We start from the raw sequence: 20,024 nt of genomic DNA, 5'->3' as shown, positions 1-20,024 counted from the left end.
AAGTGAGATCCGGCTTCAAAAAAGTACATAAATATCACTTAAGTGGTCATAACTCGAGACAGGGTTGCCAGATCTTCAATTATGTGGACTCGTTCGAAAGGTCTCTCGATTATCTAACCAACGATGGGTCGGATGATGGATCCGGACATCGTTTACATGCATTTAAATGAGATCCGGCTTCAAAAAAGTACATAAATATCACTTAAGTGGTCATAACTCGAGACAGGGTTGCCAGATCTTCGATGTTGTGGACTCGTTGGAAAGGTCTCTCGATTACCTAACCAACGATGGGTCGGATGATTGATCCGGACATCGTTTACATGCATTTAAGTGAGATCCGGCTTCAAAAAAGTACTTAAATATCACTTAAGTGGTCATAACTCGAGACAGGGTTGCCAGATCTTCAATGTCTTGGACTCATTGGAAAGGCCTTTCAATTACCTAACCAACGATGGGTCGGATGATGGATCCAGACATAGTTTACATACATTTAAGTGAGATCCGGCTTCAAAAAAGTACATAAATATCACTTAAGTGGTCATAACTCGAGACAGAGTTGCCAGATCTTCGATGTTGTGGACTCGTTGGAAAGGTCTCTTAATTACCTAACCAACGATGGGACGGATGATGGATCCAGACATCGTTTACATGCATTTAAGTGAGATCCGGCTTCAAAAAAGTACTTAAATATCACTTAAGTGGTCATAACTCGAGACAGGGTTGCCAGATCTTCAATTATGTGGATTCGTTGGAAAGATCTCTCAATTATCTAACCAACGATGGGTCGGATGATGGATCCGGACATCGTTTACATGCATTTAAGTGAGATCCGACTTAAAAAAGTACATAAATATCACTTAAGTGGTCATAACTCGAGACAGGGTTGCCAGATCTTCAATTGTGTAAGCTTATTGGAAAGGTCTCTCGATTACCTAACCAACGATGGGTTGGATGATGGATCTGGACATCGTTTACATGCATATAATTGAGATCCGGATATATGTGAAAACACATTTTTATACATAACTTTTGAACTACTTATCGAAACTTCAAACAATTCAATAGCGATGTATGGGACCCTAAACCAAGTCGAATGCAACTGGTTCGATCAAAATCGGTTCAGCCAGTGCTGAGAAAACTTGGCAAGATTTTTGAACACATACATACATACACACACACACACATACACACACACAGACATTTGTTCAGTTTTCGATTCTGAGTCCATATGTATATATGAAGGTGGGTCTTCGAGCTTTTAATAAAAAGTTCATTTTTAGAGCAGGATTATAGCCTTACCTCAGTGAGGAAGGCAAAAACCCTTACACTAAATATCACGAAAATCTGCAAAGTTTAGAAAATTTAAATACTAAAAAAACATTGCGTTTTGCTTACTTTTATGAACAATTTTTATTTTATAAAAAAAACATATAGGGTAGAGGACCCAGAAATCGCCCACTTTATAGTGGCAATCTAGGAAATTTGATGAGAATTTGATGACAATTTATGATTTTTGGTTCTATTTGTTGTAGAACGTTGATAAACTATTTGATTTTAAGTTTCCACAAGGTTTTTGTCATTTACCTATTCATTTTTGATAAAATTTTGCGTTTTCATAAAGTGCTCTGAAGAGCCTATTTTCGCCCCCCTCAATCCAATTTTCGCCCACCCTTGGAACCAGTTTTCGCCCACGACAAAAATCATGAAATGAAATGAAATTATGACACAAAGCTAAACAAATATGGTCTCCTATTGATACACAATATGTTCCCGAAGCTAAATTTCATTGATGTGCACATATTTTGTCGTACATATTATAAATTGAGGTTCAAAAAATCCTAGGAGTTTTTTTTTTTCAGATATCCTACTTATTTTGAGATTCTCTGTCTAATATAACTAAAACCAAAACATGTTCTCACTCTCACTAAAAAAATATGACTGAATCAAAATTTGCGATAGAACTCATGCGTCCCTGTTCACCCAAGATAAGGACACACAGTTACAATTAGCTCCACGTTGTTGTTGATTTTGTTAGGGGAGCTTTAACCCTATGGGTCATTTGCTCCCGAATTGACTCAATATAAAACATCGAGTACCTCTTAATAAAAATATTAAAGCACATGTGTAACTACTTCTGCATCCTCTGCTTAATTTGTTCTCATATGTACCAGTAAACTTTTACAACATTTGAACCAAAACCCCTTAGGGACCATCCATAAACCACGTGGACACTTTTTTGGGAATTTGTTACTCCCCCCCCCCCTCGTGGACAATTGTCCATACAAAAAAAACTTTTTTGTATGGATCGTGGACAATCGTCATACCCCCCCCCCCCCTAAAAGTGTCCACGTGGTTTATGGATGGTCCCTTATAATGAAAGTAATTAAAATGATTATTTAACCTTTAACAATAATCTAGAATGTTCCAAATATATTTTCAAGCACATTTTGCTGCGATTAGGAAAGTTTTTATGGTAAACGAAAACTGGTTCTAGATAAAATCTTAAAACACAATACTAGATTTCGCCCTGGACGAAAATTGGATCGAATGTTTTTTCATGACCCCAGAAATCGCCCACTTTATTTTATTGAAATAACCTTTGGTAAACGTTTAAAACAGGTAAATCACTAGATTTTCATGAAATTCAGACATGCAGTGAACTAATGAATTATTCATTCACATTATTTTCGGACAAAATGAGTTGTTTTCCCTCATTAACATTATTACCCGCTGTAGTCTAAATTGACAAAAATATGGCGGCTGCAGTAAGGCTTTTTTTGAAAAGCTTATAAAAACTTAATAAACAATAGAAATTCATTAGGAAAGTTTCAATTAGTGCTAGAAATGAATGAATATGTAAACCTGCATAATAAATTCAACCAAAAAACGGTATGAGTTTGCTAAATATAGATTAAATCCAGTAGGTGGGCGAAAACTGGAGCAGGGCGAAAACTGGGTCCTCTACCCTATTGTGTTTTGTTTTGATTTTTTTGAAAAATAATCTTATTTAAAAATTCAAAACGAAACACAAGAATTTATTTTTTTATTCAGATTTTTGATTATATTATTGCTTTGCTGGAGGATTTTTTTTAATTTGACAGATGTCAGTTCTGTGATGGATAGAAAAAAGATAATTTTCGGGCAAACTTTACTTAGTTTGATCAATAATCTTTTATGGAAATTATTCATATGTATTTATATTTAATGAGTTCAACTTTCCAAATCTAAACAAATTAAAATTATTCTAAAATTAGTTTTTATAAACATTCAATTTGAACTAAATTTATTCCTACATCAAAAGTCTCCACGAAAGTATTTCTTTTTATTTTTTTTTATTCCACGTGTTTATACAAATTATAATATTTTATTAAATTTTGCTTTGCAAGCTACGATTTTAAGTTCCAAAATATTTTTTTATTAAGTAAAAAATATGTTTTTACTACAATCCTATTCAAAATTCTTCAAAATATCACTTTTATTACCAACATTAAAACTTAATATTTTTAAGAAAAAAAAAACTTAATCAGAAGCATGTTAACTGATTTAATCATACCATAAAATGATTTTAAATTTGGGTAACTTTTGTCATTTTTTTCAGGTGATCGCATATGAGCAGCACAGGAATTTGACAAAACTAGATTTTCATGAATTAATCGATAAAATAAAAAAAAATATTACAGAAGCAATCCTATCCATGGTTTATTATTTTGTGAAATTTTTTGCATCATTATTTTAAAAGATTTGATATTTTTTTAAAATTAGGTTGACCCGGACCAGGAACAAGGAGTTCAGACAATTAAAAAAATAAAATATATCCAAATTTTCAAAACAGTCTCTTAAATAAATTAAATGAAACAAAAACAATCGAGAAGTTTAGGACAATGTCGTCGAGGATGAAGTGGTTGTTCGTGATGGATCGCTCGACAATTCAATAGCAAATTTGAAAACAAAATTTAAATAAAAAATTAAGTTATTTAAAAAAATAAAATGAATTAATTATTTTACTGCTAAAAGTCTTAAATTTTTGAAATTATGGGCATTTTTAACAAAATGTTCAGTATTAAAGTCACAGGATTTATTGATTTTCCCATTGAAGAAGAATTGTTTGAACAAAAATGCTAGAAAATCTGTCCTTTCCCACATGCAACTATTGATTCTTCGAAGAAAATGACATATCGAACTCAGAATCTCTGGATCTGACGTCCTCCATAAATATTCAGCAAACATTTCCAACCCCCCAACTTCCCCAATTTCCCAACATCAATCATCCTCTTACACACACAACCCCTTTTTCTGGAAGGCAAGCTAGGAATAAAAATAGCAACCGCACCTGATGTCCGCATTGATCAACCTCAGGGCGAGACTTTTCATATTGTAAAAAAAAAACATACTTCTTCCGACAGCAGCTGCCAAAATGACCCAGAAAGGTCCATCAAACTTCCCTCAAGTCGCTTCCGGTTGGGTTTAACCCAAAATGCGGAAACAAATTCATCCCTTCTCCGCCAGAGATGAAAACAATTGCCATGAATTTAAGATTTTTTTTCTTCTTTCCTCTTTTTAGTCAGCTGTGAGTGATTCTTCAATCAGCAGTTGTCAGAACCTTCACAAACTCTTGGAGGCTGCCCGTCAGCCTGATATTACTTTATTATTACGACCTTATCCTTGTCCGGGGGGAAAAAGAAGCCTTCTGACAAGGGCAAGGCACCACACATCATCATCATCGCCGTCGAGCTCGAACCCGAGCAAGTGTTCAAAACAACACTCAACGCGCGCCAAGTGTTTGTTTCTACGGTGATAATAGTGTGTGTGAAAAAGGTTGGGGGGGAGGCACAATCAATTACGGAAAACCATGTAAGAACCGGCGAAGCTTTACAGCCTCGTAAAGCTGACGCCAAAGGAATTATTAAAAGTTGGTGCGTCGAGTACAGCGACAGTCTGGCCTCAGCGTGATGTGGGACACTTTTGACGAGTTTTGTGTTTTTACGACGTGCGATTACCGGAGTCGCGCATGTTTCGGGGTCGTTAGGAGGGATTGGATCGTCGGAGACTTGGCGGGCGAGCAAGTGGCGAACCTTGGGGAGGGGAAAAGCCACAGTTTTGGTGCGGCGTTCACCGAAATCTTATTTTGTTCTCCTAAACACTCGTTAGAATCGGCTTAATGGGTGCGTAAACGGTGTCATAAAATGATGAGAAAATGTGGAAAAGAAATGCACTCCATCCTCTTATTTCAAGGCGTTCTTGTACGACGATTTCGTGGTTATTAGTTTTTTGTCATTTCGCCAGTCGTTTTAAGTCTAAAAAAAGTCAAAAAACATCGCCTTAAAGTGTCACTAGCAGCTGATAAAAAAAAAAACCCAAAAACCACCAAACGCATCGATAAGCAGCAACCAACTGCGGATAAAAATAATAAAATTCGTTATTTATGATAAAAGTTCGTCTCCAGAGTCGAGCCTTTCCTTTTCTTATAGGCTGTCTCCACAACAAGAAGGAAAAAGCCAGTCTTGGCTACAAAATTGATAGATCCCAACGATGGGACCCTTTATTTTGCCGGGAAAGTGGCACTCCCACTTTCCCAACCGGGATTTTGATTCCGATTTTCCATTAGCGGAGCGTGTTCCCCCGGGAGATTGTCCGCGCGACGTTGCTGTAATCTCAAACTGGTTCTGGCGCCGCGTTGTGACGGTAATCGGGCACGGAACGAAGGATAATGGAACCCGGTGACCCCGGTGTCAGAGGCTACGAGGACGGTCCTGCTGCTGATTGCACTCAAGGTGAAAAGCAGCCGGCAAAGCGGACCCAGCGATTAATAATAATCCTGGTGAAAGCTGTAGGGTGGTAAAACGAGGAAAAATTCGCGTAAACTTTTCCTCCGCAGCAGGTCGAACTCACCTCCCATGGGGGCACAACCAGGCAGCAAATCAAGCCAGGGTCGTTAGCGAAGCCAGCTTCAAAGGGGAAAAGTTTTTAATAATTGATTTTATTTTTTGTCCTCGCTCAACAACAATTTGCTTTACCTTTATTTGCGAGAGCAAACACTGCAGTTGACGTTCAATTATGTAAATATTAATCCCTGCAGAAAAAAAGAAGGGGCAAGCTTCATCGATGGTTGCCAGGATTTTCGCTTTAATTCGTTAGTTGTTGAAGTTGAACTTCATGTTCCATATTTGCCTCAACAAAATAATGAACAGACCTTCCCCGAAATAGAAACATTGAGACCTTCGCAAATCATGCACGATTTGTGTGCTTCAGCAAACATTCTGACGGGGAAAACTCCGTGAAGACAGGTGTGGGCATCAAATCATACATTCCTGGAAGGCCAAGAAGGTAAACAATTGCTCAAGAAAACACACACGAAACAAAACAAAATTTCCACCTCAATTCAGCGTCACTCAGCGGAAAATGTCACATTTTATTAGCTGTCTCAGCTTGAAACGCAAGCTGTCCCTTTTTCCACTCATCACCCAATTTTCCCAGAAACTAAAATTAGACTACTAAATGAGCAACCAGCCGCAAAAAACCAGGACCAAATTTGTTCCCCCAAAACTCCGCAAATTCTGGAAAGGGTTCAAACACCTACGAAAAAGAAAAACTCATCAACGTAACCCCCCCCCCCCCCTGAAAGTTGCTCATTTGTGTGTCATGAATAGCAACCAGTGTGACCTTTTAAAAACGGCACACGTTGAAAAGTATGTGGAGTGCGAGAATTAAATATTTCTCCCCCTAAACAAATAAGTCTTTCCCGGAATTGGCACTTTGTTGTGTGGAGCTCGGGCTGTGAAAATAGGAAAAAGTTGGAGCGTTGCAAAAATAGCTTCCAGGTAATGAGTTAAACTAGTGTCGGGAAAAACATGGGAGCTAATCGGACTAGGAAACTTTTTCTTGGAATTACTTGACGGTATGGCATGCTTGTCTGGCGATTATTTTTAAGGTTTAAGCCGATTACAAATCAATTTACATGTATCCTGAACGAAAGGGACATTTTATTTTTTATTTAATTTTGTTGCTTTTGTCTAAGAATTTGAATATTCAATTCCATTAACACTTTTTAAAAACAAGTCCAAGAAATTAAATCCAAAGGAGGTTATAAGCATTTTTTGCGAAAAAAGAAAAGTAATATTTTGAAAATCGAATAAAAAATATTCCATGTGAGAGCACTCAAAAAAAATGGAAATATAGTTTTTTATCAGGAAGTGACAAATACGGTTCTCATTTTAATACATTTTGGGGGTTGAACCTTTCAAAATACAACTTTTTTCTGTGTGAGTAAAGCAGTTCTTCCTAAAAAGTAGACACTGTTTAAATTTCTAGTGAAAATTAAAACCAATTCGAATTTCCGAGCTTTTTGAACTTTCCACAAATCAACAAGAAAAGTAAGATTGTTTACATCAGCCTGTTAGTTGATTCACACGTATGTTTTCAAGATTAATTTTTTTATTTAAATAGAAGACACAGATTTGATTGTATCATCATCTTTGAAAAAATTTACATTTGTTTTATTTAAATCGCTTTTTTTTAAAAAAAAAAAAGAGGACACAGATTTGATTATATCATTATCTTTGAAAAAATCAACATTTGTTTTATTTAAATCACTCAGAATTTCGTATTTTATAATGTCTATTTTGTTAAAACATCAGCAAAAAGAAGATTTTGTGAAAATTTTATCCGAATTATGAATTTGAATGTTGAGTCAAGGCCATTTTTAATTTGAGAATTTCAAAATGAATTTGATTAACAAAATCATAGGTTATTTTATCCAAAGATAACTCGGATCGGGTCACGAACTTTCAAAAATAACTCCAAATAATTTTTTTTTAAATATACTGTTATTTTTTCAATTTTTAAAACTTGATATGTTAAAAATAAGATAAAAAAATAAAAAAAATCTTTTTTATCAATCAAGTAATTTCAATATGTCGAAAATGAGTATAACGAGCCCATTCAATACGACATTCGGGATTATTAAATTTTTGTTTAAGATTATTGAAAAGAGGAAACAATTATACTAAATTTTCATGATTCAGCATCAAAATACGATTTGAGTATGACTTTCTGGTAAAATGTCTATAATAAAAAAAGTATGACTTTCAAAGATATAAAATTGTAATTTTTTAATTTACTGCTTTTTTTCAATGAAATCAACTTTGAAATATTATAAAGTCGTTGATTATTGAAATATTTAAAAGAAATAAGCAGCATTTGGTAGCACTCTCAAAAAAAAATCCGATGCTAAAATTTTGAAATATTTTATTTTGTAAAGGTCAGTAAAATGCAAAAAAACAACATTGAAATATTTTTGTAACATTTAATAACATAGTTGGAAAAAATCAATCAATCTGAAATGTTCTGCTTTTTCAATCCAAAATATTTCATTGTTTAGTAATTTGGAACAACATATGAAAATGTCAAAATTAAGTAATTTAAGCCCATTCAAAAATTTATTTTTTATTATAAAATGGGAAAAAAATATTTAAAGGAGTGGAAAACAATTTTATTTTCAAGATTTTACATAGAAAAATTTAAATAATGACATAGTTTTTTTTACAGAATTCACTAAAATTTTACCGTTGGGCTGTAGTTCAGTGTAAATTGAAATTCAAGATGAAATGTCAAAACAACGGGACTATTCGGTAGGTTTTTGTATCGAATTACCGATTGATCTTGAACTTTGTATATTTTTTTCAAATTACAGATTTTTGGTAGAAAGAAACCATTTTTCTTTAGATTACCGAATTTTAGCAGCTCGGGATTTGAAAATATGAAATAGTCGAGAACAGAACACTGATGAAGTCTGCAAGTAGTAGACGAAATACGTATCTGTCAAGATATAAAAAATATATAGCGGAATTAAAAGGAACAACTCGTCTCTTTGTATTCACATGAAATTCAGTTTTATATTTTTTTTTATTTTTTTGTTTGTTTTTAAAACCAATTAAATAAGGGCAAAGAAAAAAAGAGCTGCGTTAACTGGAGCCACCAAGCCCCGAAATTCTTATGTTCATAAAGATTACTCAAATATTAGCCACTATGATGATTCCTCAAGGGATCTGTTTCCTCAAAGTCAGCATCCAGCTTGGTTTATTTTGGCTTTATTTTGGCTCCATTGAAGCTCACTTTTTTCACTTCAAAATTTGGTAATCCTGGTATTCAATTTGGCGGTCTTTTTTTACCGAATTTCTGTAAACATTTCAAACAACTGAAAATCTGTTTAAAATTTAGCAGATTTTGATAAACTTTCATGTTTTCAACCGAATTATCGGTAAAAAAAAGTTTACCAATATTCCGGTAAAATTAAAGATTACCAATGAAATTTCCATGACTATTCTGCTATCTTTTAAGGGGTTACATACATGTAGAAAATCACAAAATTTCATATTAAAGAAAATTTATTGAATCAACTTAAAAGATGGTTTTCTATCACTCCTGAAAGTTTCATGAAGATATTTTATGATTAAAGAATGTTACAGGCGATTTTAGCTGAAAATTTTGCCATGCGCAAAGCGAACTTTGCGAGCGTTTTTCTCTGAACACCGAGTTGATTTACGGGTGCCACGATATCTCGACATGGGATAGACAAAATTGGCTGAAATTTTGGGTGAAGACTCGCAAGACATATCCCGTGTGCATGACGAAGCGCGATTTTGAAATTTTGCATTTTTTTAAAATACAAAAATCAAAAACTTGCGATTTTTTATATGAAAAACATAAAAATATTTTTATCTTTTTTCAAAATAAACTTTTTGAAAATCGGCCTTCGTCATGCACACGGGACCGGTTTAACGAGTCTTCACCAAAACTTTGAGCCGATTTGGTCAATGCAGTGTTGAGATATCTTGGCACCCGTTTTTTGAAACTGCTAACTTCAAATACCTATATCTCGGCCATGATACAACTAAATGTCCTCAAATTTGTTTGGTTAACAGATGGAAATATATATTTTAATGCCCTGAAAACAGATTTAAAAAAAGTGTATGTTTGTGCTCAAACCAACCCCTTAAAAAAAATAAAATTCAGCCATCACATGGCATTTTATGTATCCTCAAACATTTATAAAAATAGCATGTTTTTGGAAATCAATTTTTAGTGACAAGTTTCGGCCAGATTTCGGCTTTTGAAATAACAGGCTTTTTCTCAAAAATTACAAAACAAGTCACGAATTTTGTCACACCCTTTTTGTAAGTCTCTTCTTACTGCAATTATCAGTTTAACCCTTTCAGGCTCGAATTTTCAAAAAAATATTTTTTTTAGTCAATGATGGGAAAATGATTCTTATGACCATACGAAAATTATAGGCTAGTTTTGGAAATTTTGATATTTGGGTCATGTATGACCCATCAGGCTCGAAAGGGTTAAACCAAAAAGTTAAAACATACCTTTTTCAAAATTTCGATATTTCCCAAAACATACTATTAAAAGAACATAACTTGGGCAAACCGATTTGATACATTTTTGTCTTAGATCACAAAATTGCATTTTTGGTTGACTTAACATATTTAAAAAATGTTTTTATTTTATTTAAAAAGAGTTGACGTGAAAATGGTGAGTTGAAGATGAAATTAGGTATTTTTGAAGAACTGGAGTAGAAGTAGGAGTATGCATATTGTGAGAAACTATATCTTCCATAAACTAAGTTGGTGAATTTTCAATAACATAATATGTTAGTTGTTGTTGAAGTCGGAGTCTTAAGATACTTGATTTAACCAAACATTTTTGATTTCATTGTGTTTTTTAAAGACAAAAACTGTTGCAAAAGTAATGCGAAAAAAAAAATCTGAAAAAGGGATGTATTTTTTTTACTTTTAATAAAATTGGAAAAAAACTGTAAAATGAAATCGATACAAAAAATAACTTAAAAAAAGGCAACTTTGTCAAAATTTGCCATTTCGCCCATAAAAATCCACGACGAATCAACCAGTGCGTAGGCTAACCAAACATCATCAGGGGGAAATTACATCAGCAGAGAACAGAACACAAAAAAAAAACGCTAACAAGGAGGAGCACAAAACTCGGACCGGGAGTTGGAAAAACACAAATTGGGCGACATGTTACGTGGAACCGAAAAAGCAGCGAGGAAATCAACTAAAGTTCAAAAGTGACTGTCAGCGCCCCACAAAAAAAAGAACATACAGAAATTCGCTGGCAGCACTGGCAACAGTGTGTTACGCACGCTCTTGGAGCTCACAACAGACCTGGCTTTAATGGAAACGACTTTTCCACCGACCGGCATATTTTCCTTCACGTAAATCGGACCATAAACTGAGCTGTCCCACACCGGCGGGTTGTTTGCCCGATCGACGACGTCGATCTGCACCTCGACCGTCCGCGACAGGGGCGGGTAGCCCTTGTCTTGGGCCATCGCCTCCAGCTTGTACGTTTCGCGCTGTTTTTTTTATTTGAGTTGTGTAGTTGTGTGTCAGAGTGTGATGTGTTGTCCCGGCCAAAAAAATCCGGTTGCACGCGTCACAAAAATTGCGTTCCGGGGGCGCACGTTACGAATGGTGGGGGCGGACGGGCGTGGTCGAGGGCGCATCGTGGGGGGCGGCGTGGCAGGGGGTGGAAAAAATAGAGCAAAAAACAAACACAGATTCGATAATCACCAAAAATATACGAGTTCAATTACTGAGAGTGGAAAAACATTATTTAATTGTTGGTTGCGGGGGGCGGGTTGGTGGAAAATTATTAAGTAATGAGATGAGATTGCGAATAATGCACCAGCAAAAACAGAGACGTAAAAAAAGAGATTAAAAATGGTCAATGCCCCAAAAAATTGTGAGACGCAAAAAGTTCATTTAGTACATTTAATCGACGATGGAGGGCGGCCGACTACGGTGGCGGCGTGACGTTGGCGACGGACGGCCCCCTCTCAAAATTGACAGTTTAATGGTCTCGACGAAGGGAAAATAGCGGCAGTCTGGAGTTCGGCGAAATCTAGCTTAACGGGTCATTTGCTCACAAAAAAGTGTTAGGGTTAGTAATAGAGTTAGAGAGAAAAAACATTCACTCAAGGAGGCCATAGAAAGTGTCTCCGTCAAAAATCCGGTTTGAAGACACGTTCTGCGGCACCCCCGTTTTGCACTAGCCTACTACGAGAGGGCCATTGTGAATTCAGCAGGGGTGACAAACGCTTGACTAGCGTTACTGGGCGTTACCCCTGCTGTAGTCACTCCTCCCCCAAATAATTCGGTCTACATCGGTTTGATCGATCAAACGCACCCCCCGTCTCTCTAGCGGTAGTGTTAGTCGACGAAATACGTAACGCCCCCCCGCCCTCCTCTCAGCTTTGATCGGATGGGACGGGGGGTTCGTGTCCCGGCTCAACACCGGCCTATACCAACCTTGCTTTGATCGATGTGACAACCGTACCGACAGTGACATTTTCTTTAATGTGAATGGGGCCGTATATATTGCGATCCCAGATCGGTGGCTTATTGTTCCGATCGACCACGTCGAGCTCGACGTCGACGTCGGCGGTGGACGGCGGAACGCCCTTGTCCGACGCGTACACCTTCAGGCGGTACCGCTCACGCTGCGGAGTTCAGGAGGTTGGCGATGGATTCGTCGGCGAGTGAGAATTGATTTTGTTTTGGTTTGCAATTTTTGGTTTTTGGTTTGAGCGCACGAAAATCGGACAAACAAACGGTTTCAATTATGGGCGGTTTCGCAAGTCGAATGGCAGAATCAAACACAAAAATCATAGAAGAAAAGAAAGAAATAAAAAGAGAGACAAAATTAAACATTTGTATGGAAACGAATAAGACGATGAGATACTAATGAGCATAATTATTTAAAATAAATATCCAAACATCACAAACTAAGCAAAAAAACTAAATCTACAATATTTTATGTACAAAACGAATCAAACAAACTTAAAAATATAGCGAAGAAATAAACAACTCAAAAACTGAAATGTAGATGGCGATTAGATGAAGGCGTTGCATCTCGATGAACAAGAAGAAGAGGAGAGCGATGGGGGCGTGTCTTTGCTGTTTCGAACATCGAATGGAAGTAGTTGCCCTAGCGACCACCAGGGGCAGTGGTGATGTGTGGCGCTAGCTGAGTTAAATTTTATGGCACCGCTGAAACGTGTTTTTATCTGTGGTCGAAGGACTTTCTTCTGGATAAGTGAGTGTGTGTGCGCATGTTTTGAAATGTTGCAGTGCAGTGTTGGCAGTTTCGAAATGCGTGTTTGTAGATCGGTGAAAGAACACTCGGTAGTTTGTTCCATTGTTTTTTATCTTTTTTAAAAAAGATTTAACTATTTCAAATTGAATGAAAATAAAAAACAATATGAATGTTTTTTTTCTGATCAATTTGAGTAACATGAAAAAATCACTAAAAATATCTGCAAATCATCTAAAACAAGTAAAAATGATTTTTAAACTTAAAACTTTGACAAATATTTATCATTTATGGTTATCTTTAACTTTTCATATAAAATGACTTGTTTACATTAAAATATTTTTGAGTTCATATTTGAACTCAACAATCCACAATAAAATATTTAAAAAAAACCCTGTTTCGATTATCCGAAGCTGATTTTTTTTAAAAAGAATTGTGATAATCGAGTAGAAATGGAAAAAAATCAAGGCTCACTTTTAACAAAACTGATTTTTTATTATTTTTTATTTATTTATTTGTCATGTTTTAATTTATCAAATTTTAAAAGTTTTTGATTGTTTTTTCTTCTAAGTAGTTGTTTGAGAGAGTTATTTCTGCTTTTGTTTAATCGAAGGAAATTTATGGAACTAATTTCATCCAGTGATTGTATTTGAAATAATTGGTATTTGTAATTATCTCAAAACTCAGCATTTTGTCAGTATTTGAGAAAATTGTAATTCGATTAGTACAACAAATAAACAAAAAATTTATTTAATTACATAACTTTGATAAATTTCGAGCTAAGACATGTCTTAAAAATCTGTAAAAATACATAAATTGTTTGTTTTTTTTTCGCTTTTATTCCAACCAAATTATTATTATTCAAATCATTTTTTTTAATAATTTGATAAATTTTTTCTTGTTGTATTTTTTGAAATAGCAATTAAAGTATCGTACAACATTCAAATTCTTTAACATAATAGAATTTTTGCATAACAAAAACTAATGAAATTTGAAAAAAGTATTGCAGAATTATTTCTAACAACAGTCCTTGCCACAATAATTCGTATATTGATTTTTTTTAATTTTTTTTCCAGAAACAAAAACCAGTATTTTATTTTTGTTGCTGAATGTTTCAAAAAAAATTATATCTCTTTTTTATGAAAATAGGTAATATTATGCATTTTGTTCCTCTTTTTGGTTTAATTATTGTAAAATGTCTTGTCAATCGTCAGAAATTGGAGGAAAAAATCTCGCATCTCTTTAAATTTAACAAAATTCTATGAACCAAAAAAATTTAAAAAAGAAGCTTGAAAAAAACAGCCAAAACCAAGATGTTTTCAAAATTAAGTCATAATGAGGATATTTTAATAGAACATTTGTACCACTTCGTTTAAAAAATAATTGGCAATGGTCATAAATAGCTTTAAGTAAATATTTTATTCATACAATTTTTCAACTTTCCGTTGTTGAAGGAAATTCTTTCAGAAATGTCTTCCATTGTTTTCATGACAAAGTTTAAACAAAAATACAGTTTTTTTCCTTTGAAATAAACCATACATTAATTAGTAAAAGATAATTTCATAATGTTTGAAAAAAAACACAATACAAACAAAACAGTTAAATCTTGCAAATGTATTGGTATCTTATTTTGACAGTCTATGTTGACCAAAAAAACAAAGAAAATACTAGGATTTGTATTATACATATTTTTAAATCCTTTTTAGCTTGATTCAAAAACTAATAATTTCAATTTTTGTCATGATTTTTTAAATTGATTTGATTAAATTTTAAATTTGCTTTAATTAATAATCAAAACATCAAGCATTGAACATTTATAGAATATATTTTTTTTTTGTTTTTGTAGCAAGTTTGCAAAATCAGGATATTTTCAGCACATTTTCTTCCGATTAAGACAAATACGACGAGTGCTGAAAAAGTCGAATTTTGTCACAAGTCGTTTTTTTTTTTTGCATTTCCAAAAAACAACATTATTTATGATTTTTTAGTGAACCGTCTATCAGGGATGCCACATGATTTTTTAAAATGTCTGTGAAAAAGTCTGTGTATGTCTGTGTCTTTATCTAAAATTCAAATAAATCAATTTACAGTCATAGAAATCTATCAAAAATTGTGTTTTTAAGCATTTGAAGACTAACGAAATAAGTTTCGATTGATATTTTAACAAAATAACAATTTAATGAAGTTTTTAAAAAGTCTGTGTACCTCAAAAAATGTCTGACACGAGCTCAAATGTCTGTGAAACACAGCCAAATCTGTGTATCTGGCATCCCTGCCGTCTATTAACCTTTTTCAAGTTTTGGGTCTGTTTATTTTGGTTAAATCCAAAGCAGTGTAAAAAGTGTTTTTTTCTCTGTTTAAGTGGTAAACATTTTTCATCACTGTTATTTGAAGTTATGAAAAGTAGGCCTTTTGTCGCTATGGAACTAACAGGGAAAGTAAAGGACGAGTTAGACTACGACAAACAAATAAAGCTTTTGACAATTTGGCAGTTTGCCTGCTCTGTTTGCTTGCCTGCATTTGTTTGCAGAAACGTCAGCCTGCATACATTTGACTTTGTATGCGAGTTTGCCGTAATCAAATTTGCGAGTTTGGTAAACTGTCAAACACAAAAAAGTGCGAGTTTGTTTGTTTGCCATAGTCTAAAAGTTCCTTAAGTATTTTGAAAACAGGACTTATGTAGCATTGCATTTTTTTAAAATTTTATGAATTGTTTTAATTTATTTTTTTACTTAAAAAAAATTATCTGCAAATTTTAATAATATTTTTAAGGAGAATTATTCAAACCATTCATAGTTAAACATCCTTATTTGAATTAAAGTAAATAGATTTAACAACATATTAAAAATATGATTTGTGGCCATTGCTTTTCAGTTAAAAAATTATGTATATTATTTTTTAAAGAAAGGGTTATTGAATCGTAGTTTTCATTCGGCTCATTTTATTTATTCAGCTTGCTCATTTGATTCAACAGATAGGTATAAATCATTTTTTTTTAATAGGGTAAGAAGTATCATTCAATTATTTAGTTTTAAATTCTTTGATAGTTATCATTTATGTTTATTTCTAAAGATTTAAATAACATTTAATAATAGAAAAGCAGAAAAACAAAATTTCAAGCAATTTTTTTTATGATCAAAATTAAAATTTTGATTCCAGCTTAAAATTAAGACGCAACCTTTTTAAACTTTAATATTTATTCAATTTTCTATTTTATATTCATCTTTTTTATGTAAATATGATTATTTCAGAAATTTTCTGGCTAAAACATCTGTCATCTTTTAAAAACAAAGAAAAAATAAGTCAAAAATTTATTCTAATAAAAATGGCTAAACTTTTTGATGTTCTTAGAGATCTCAAATATTTTCAAAATTAAGGAAAATTCAATCAATCTAATTGTGGAACAAACTACCGAGTGTAACTTTCACAATGTCAGCTAAGAATTGAAACAATTTGAAATAATCTATCTTCTACGGGGCAAAACATAAACATTAACATAAAAAGTATGATTACAAAATTAGAAACTCGATGAGAGCAGTTGGTTAAAAAATTTGTGTCTGAATGGTATTTTGGATATTCTTAGTTTAATCTTCAACGATCGGCTACCACAGATGATTTGATTTTTTAAGGACTTTTAGTTACAAATGGAAACTCTAACGAGAACAAACACAACAGTTTAGAATTAATTTTCCTCCCTTTAGAACGGATTCCGGGGGGCAACACGAATAGCGATACACTGACAAATTAGCAACAAATTTTGCTCGGGTTTGTTTTTAGACAGTCCTAGAGATGGAAACACTAATACGGAGGTTTTTCTTTAAAGGTTGGTCAACTCACGCCACTTACGGGGTAGCAGCCCTTTAGGTTTGAGAGGTTCGTGGGTCGACAAACAAGTCGGGGTTTTTTTTTGTTTCAGTTTCGTTTACCACATAAAGAAAAGAAAAAGAAAAACGGAAGCAGAAAAAGAAAATTTTACAATTTTAAAACTAACGAGACGGAAACAAAGTGGTGCAGTATAAAGTTGAACTTAGGCGCTAAGGGAACTTAAATGTTTAAAATCAACTTAACACTAGAACAAAAACGGTTTTTGTTTTTTTCGAGTGAAGAAACATTGAAAAATAAGAGGGGTTGCAATTTTTCAATCCTCCTTCCAAGCGTTTCGAGATTATCGGTTATGGTCAAGCAAAAAACCCAAAATCATATGCGGCTGTCGACATTGTTTATTTTTTATTTTTATTTTTTTGCTGGCATGCAAGGGTTCAGGACAATCTGAGGAACTCATTCCAATGAAAGAAAAAACGGAGGAAAACTTAAAAAGTTTGACAAAGTAAAACTATCAGTATCAGCGCTGCTCGCAAGTGTGTGTCTTTTGCTTATGTTTAATTTTTTTTTTTTTTTTTGGGAAAGGAACTTTTTTCGAGAGGGGTTTGGAGTTGGGAAATGTGAGTTGAAACTTAAGCGTAACTAAACGGAAAAGTTGAAAAACGGTACTCAAAAATTGATCAACGAAAATCAAAAATGATTTTTTTTGTTTTCAAAAATACCGCCTTTTTTGGTGCAATTTTGATTGTTAGTTGGACGATGCTCAAAAATTCTCGTGATCGTCCGGTGCATCTCAAAAATGATCGTTTTTTTCTTGCAGTTGTCATACGCCCCATTACCACATGTCGTGAAAATGTCACTTGCTTTTTTTTGTTTAAAGAATTTCTAAACTATCGAAAAAGTATGAAAACAATGAAAAAGTTTGGATCGCTGGCCAAAAAGTTCGTAACGCCTCAGGATGCCCTAAAAGTTGCTACGCTGCTGAAATGGTGACCCGCGGTACCGATGTCCTAAAAATTCGTTCTCCCTCACTTCGGCAATGTTAGCAATGATGACGTCAAAATCTTACACTGCTAGGTAGGGAAAAAATATGGCGCCCGTTACCAAAATATCAAAAATTCATTATTTTGGAACGCCTCTAAAAAAAAGATCGAGAAGGTCGAAATTGTCCTCTTCTTTTTGGTTTGAATTTTGAAAAAAGCTCAAATTCACCAATTTCGACAGCCTCTGTTGGAACAAAATCAAAAATGATGAAAATAAACTGAAGAATTTTTAAAATTCAGTGCCGAAGAAAGATAGGCTTGCCAAAGGACCTTTGGACCTCGGAAATTTACACTAGTCAAGATTTGTAGAGAATTGTACAGCTAAGGTTACGATAGAGATATCAACAAGTCAGTAGTGGTGGTGCGCTAAAGGAAACCAAAAGCATCTCAATCTCGCATACTTGTACGGTGATTTTGGTGGTGGTGGTGCACAAACACAAACTTCTCTTGGTGCATTGTTTACTTTTTGGCGGTGCAGAATCAAACGGGGTGCAACACTATCTCAAAAGAAAACACGGTGCAAAACGACGAACTTCCGGCTGAAAGTTAATTTCTGGAACCTGAAATCTCACACTCACACACAATAGAGAGAGTTTCATATGCAACTGAAAAGCAAAATTTGGTGCTGGAAAAGGAAGAAGAAGCAATGCTGGAGTGATCCCGTCGTCGAAGTTCCGAACATCCTGTAAAAAGTGCGCACTAAATCACCGGCAGAGACCATTTCGTTTGCGGGTTGCGAAACCCACCACCAGATGTCTCTGGGGGCGGTGTGGAGACCTGTTGCTTCAAACGTCAAAACGCGCATGGTCGCACCACCACAAACGAAATGCTCCCTCGCCCTGTGTACGGGTAAGCTCTCTTACTGTTACTTGTATGTAGTGGTAGAGGTATATAAATACAGTTGAAAACAAAAGGGTCGTTCAAATCAAGAAACAAAAACGGTGCAGTTATTCGAAACTAATGCTGAAAACGGAACAAAAATTCAACTGAAGGGCACTTAAAGAAAAATCAATTTTAAATAATTCAGTTTATCTCGAAAGCTCTCGAGCGACTCTAATGGCGAACGAAATGTGTGTCTCTCGTTCGATGATAAACTTTTGAGTATTTTGTGTCTGCGGCAGCCATATTAACTCAATCCGAGATCGTTACCCTACAGCAAAGATTATCAATTTCTAAAACATGTTAAAACTCATCTCTTATCAACGTATAAATGTGTAAACAATAGAGTGTGTGTAAAAACAAAACCAAAAACAAAGTGTCAAAAAATGTGTGTGTTTGTGATTGGAAACATAAGCCAACCGAAAAAATTTAGAGAGGTTCAGAGGTTGAGAGGGAACAAGGAAAAACTTACGTCCAGTGGCTTCTTCAGCACGATCCAGCCGGACTCGGGCTGGATCTCAAAGTACTCCAGGTCGTTCGGGCTGTGGGGGGCGCTCAGGGTGTACACGATGGCGCCGTTGTTGTCGGCGTCCTCGTCCGAGGCGGACACGCGCAGGATGTTGGTGCCGATGCTGGCATCCTGCTTGACGTTTTCGACGTATTTCTAAAAGAAAATGATTAGAGTTAGTCAGGTTCAGAATTTCAAGGGGCGTCTAGACTTTCAAGGGGCATCGTGACTTTCAAGGTGCGTCTAGACTTTTAAGGGGCATCTAGACTTTCAAGGGGCGTCTAGACTTTCAAGGGGCGTCAATACATTCAAGGGGCGTCTAGACTTTCAAGGGGCGTCTAGACTTGCAAAAAGGCGTCCTGACTTCGTTCAACTCACCTGTCGATCGAACAACGGCGGATTGTCGTTCACATCAGTAATCTCCACCGTAAACGAGCACACGCCTTCCAGGCTGGGCTCTCCCTGATCGGTCGCCTTTACCGTGACGGACACAAACTTGCCGTCGTCACCTTCACGATCAAACACCTTGTTCGTGGAGACCTCGCCGGTTTCCTCGTCGACCGTGAACTTTGTACCCTTCTGGTTGGGCTGCTGGACGATCGAGTATTTGACCTGCAAGAAAAGTACGAAGTTAGAATTGTTGACCTTCTTCAAGC

The 20,024-nt window shown here is 35.0% G+C and overlaps 1 protein-coding gene across 1 annotated transcript in view; it reads right to left on the bottom strand.

The window, feature by feature from the left end:
- Positions 1–20,024, bottom strand: part of LOC6051324 (neural-cadherin) — a 178,988-nt gene that overhangs the window by 36,427 nt on the left and 122,537 nt on the right. Inside the window, 3 exon segments of the mRNA XM_038253579.1 lie at positions 11,187–11,377; positions 19,333–19,524; positions 19,747–19,980. Of these exon segments, the coding sequence (XP_038109507.1) occupies positions 11,187–11,377; positions 19,333–19,524; positions 19,747–19,980 (617 nt within the window).

Source organism: Culex quinquefasciatus, chromosome 2, assembly GCF_015732765.1.
Source record: "Culex quinquefasciatus strain JHB chromosome 2, VPISU_Cqui_1.0_pri_paternal, whole genome shotgun sequence".
Classification (NCBI taxonomy): Eukaryota; Metazoa; Arthropoda; class Insecta; order Diptera; family Culicidae; genus Culex; species Culex quinquefasciatus.
This window is presented reverse-complemented; position numbering and strand designations above follow the sequence as displayed.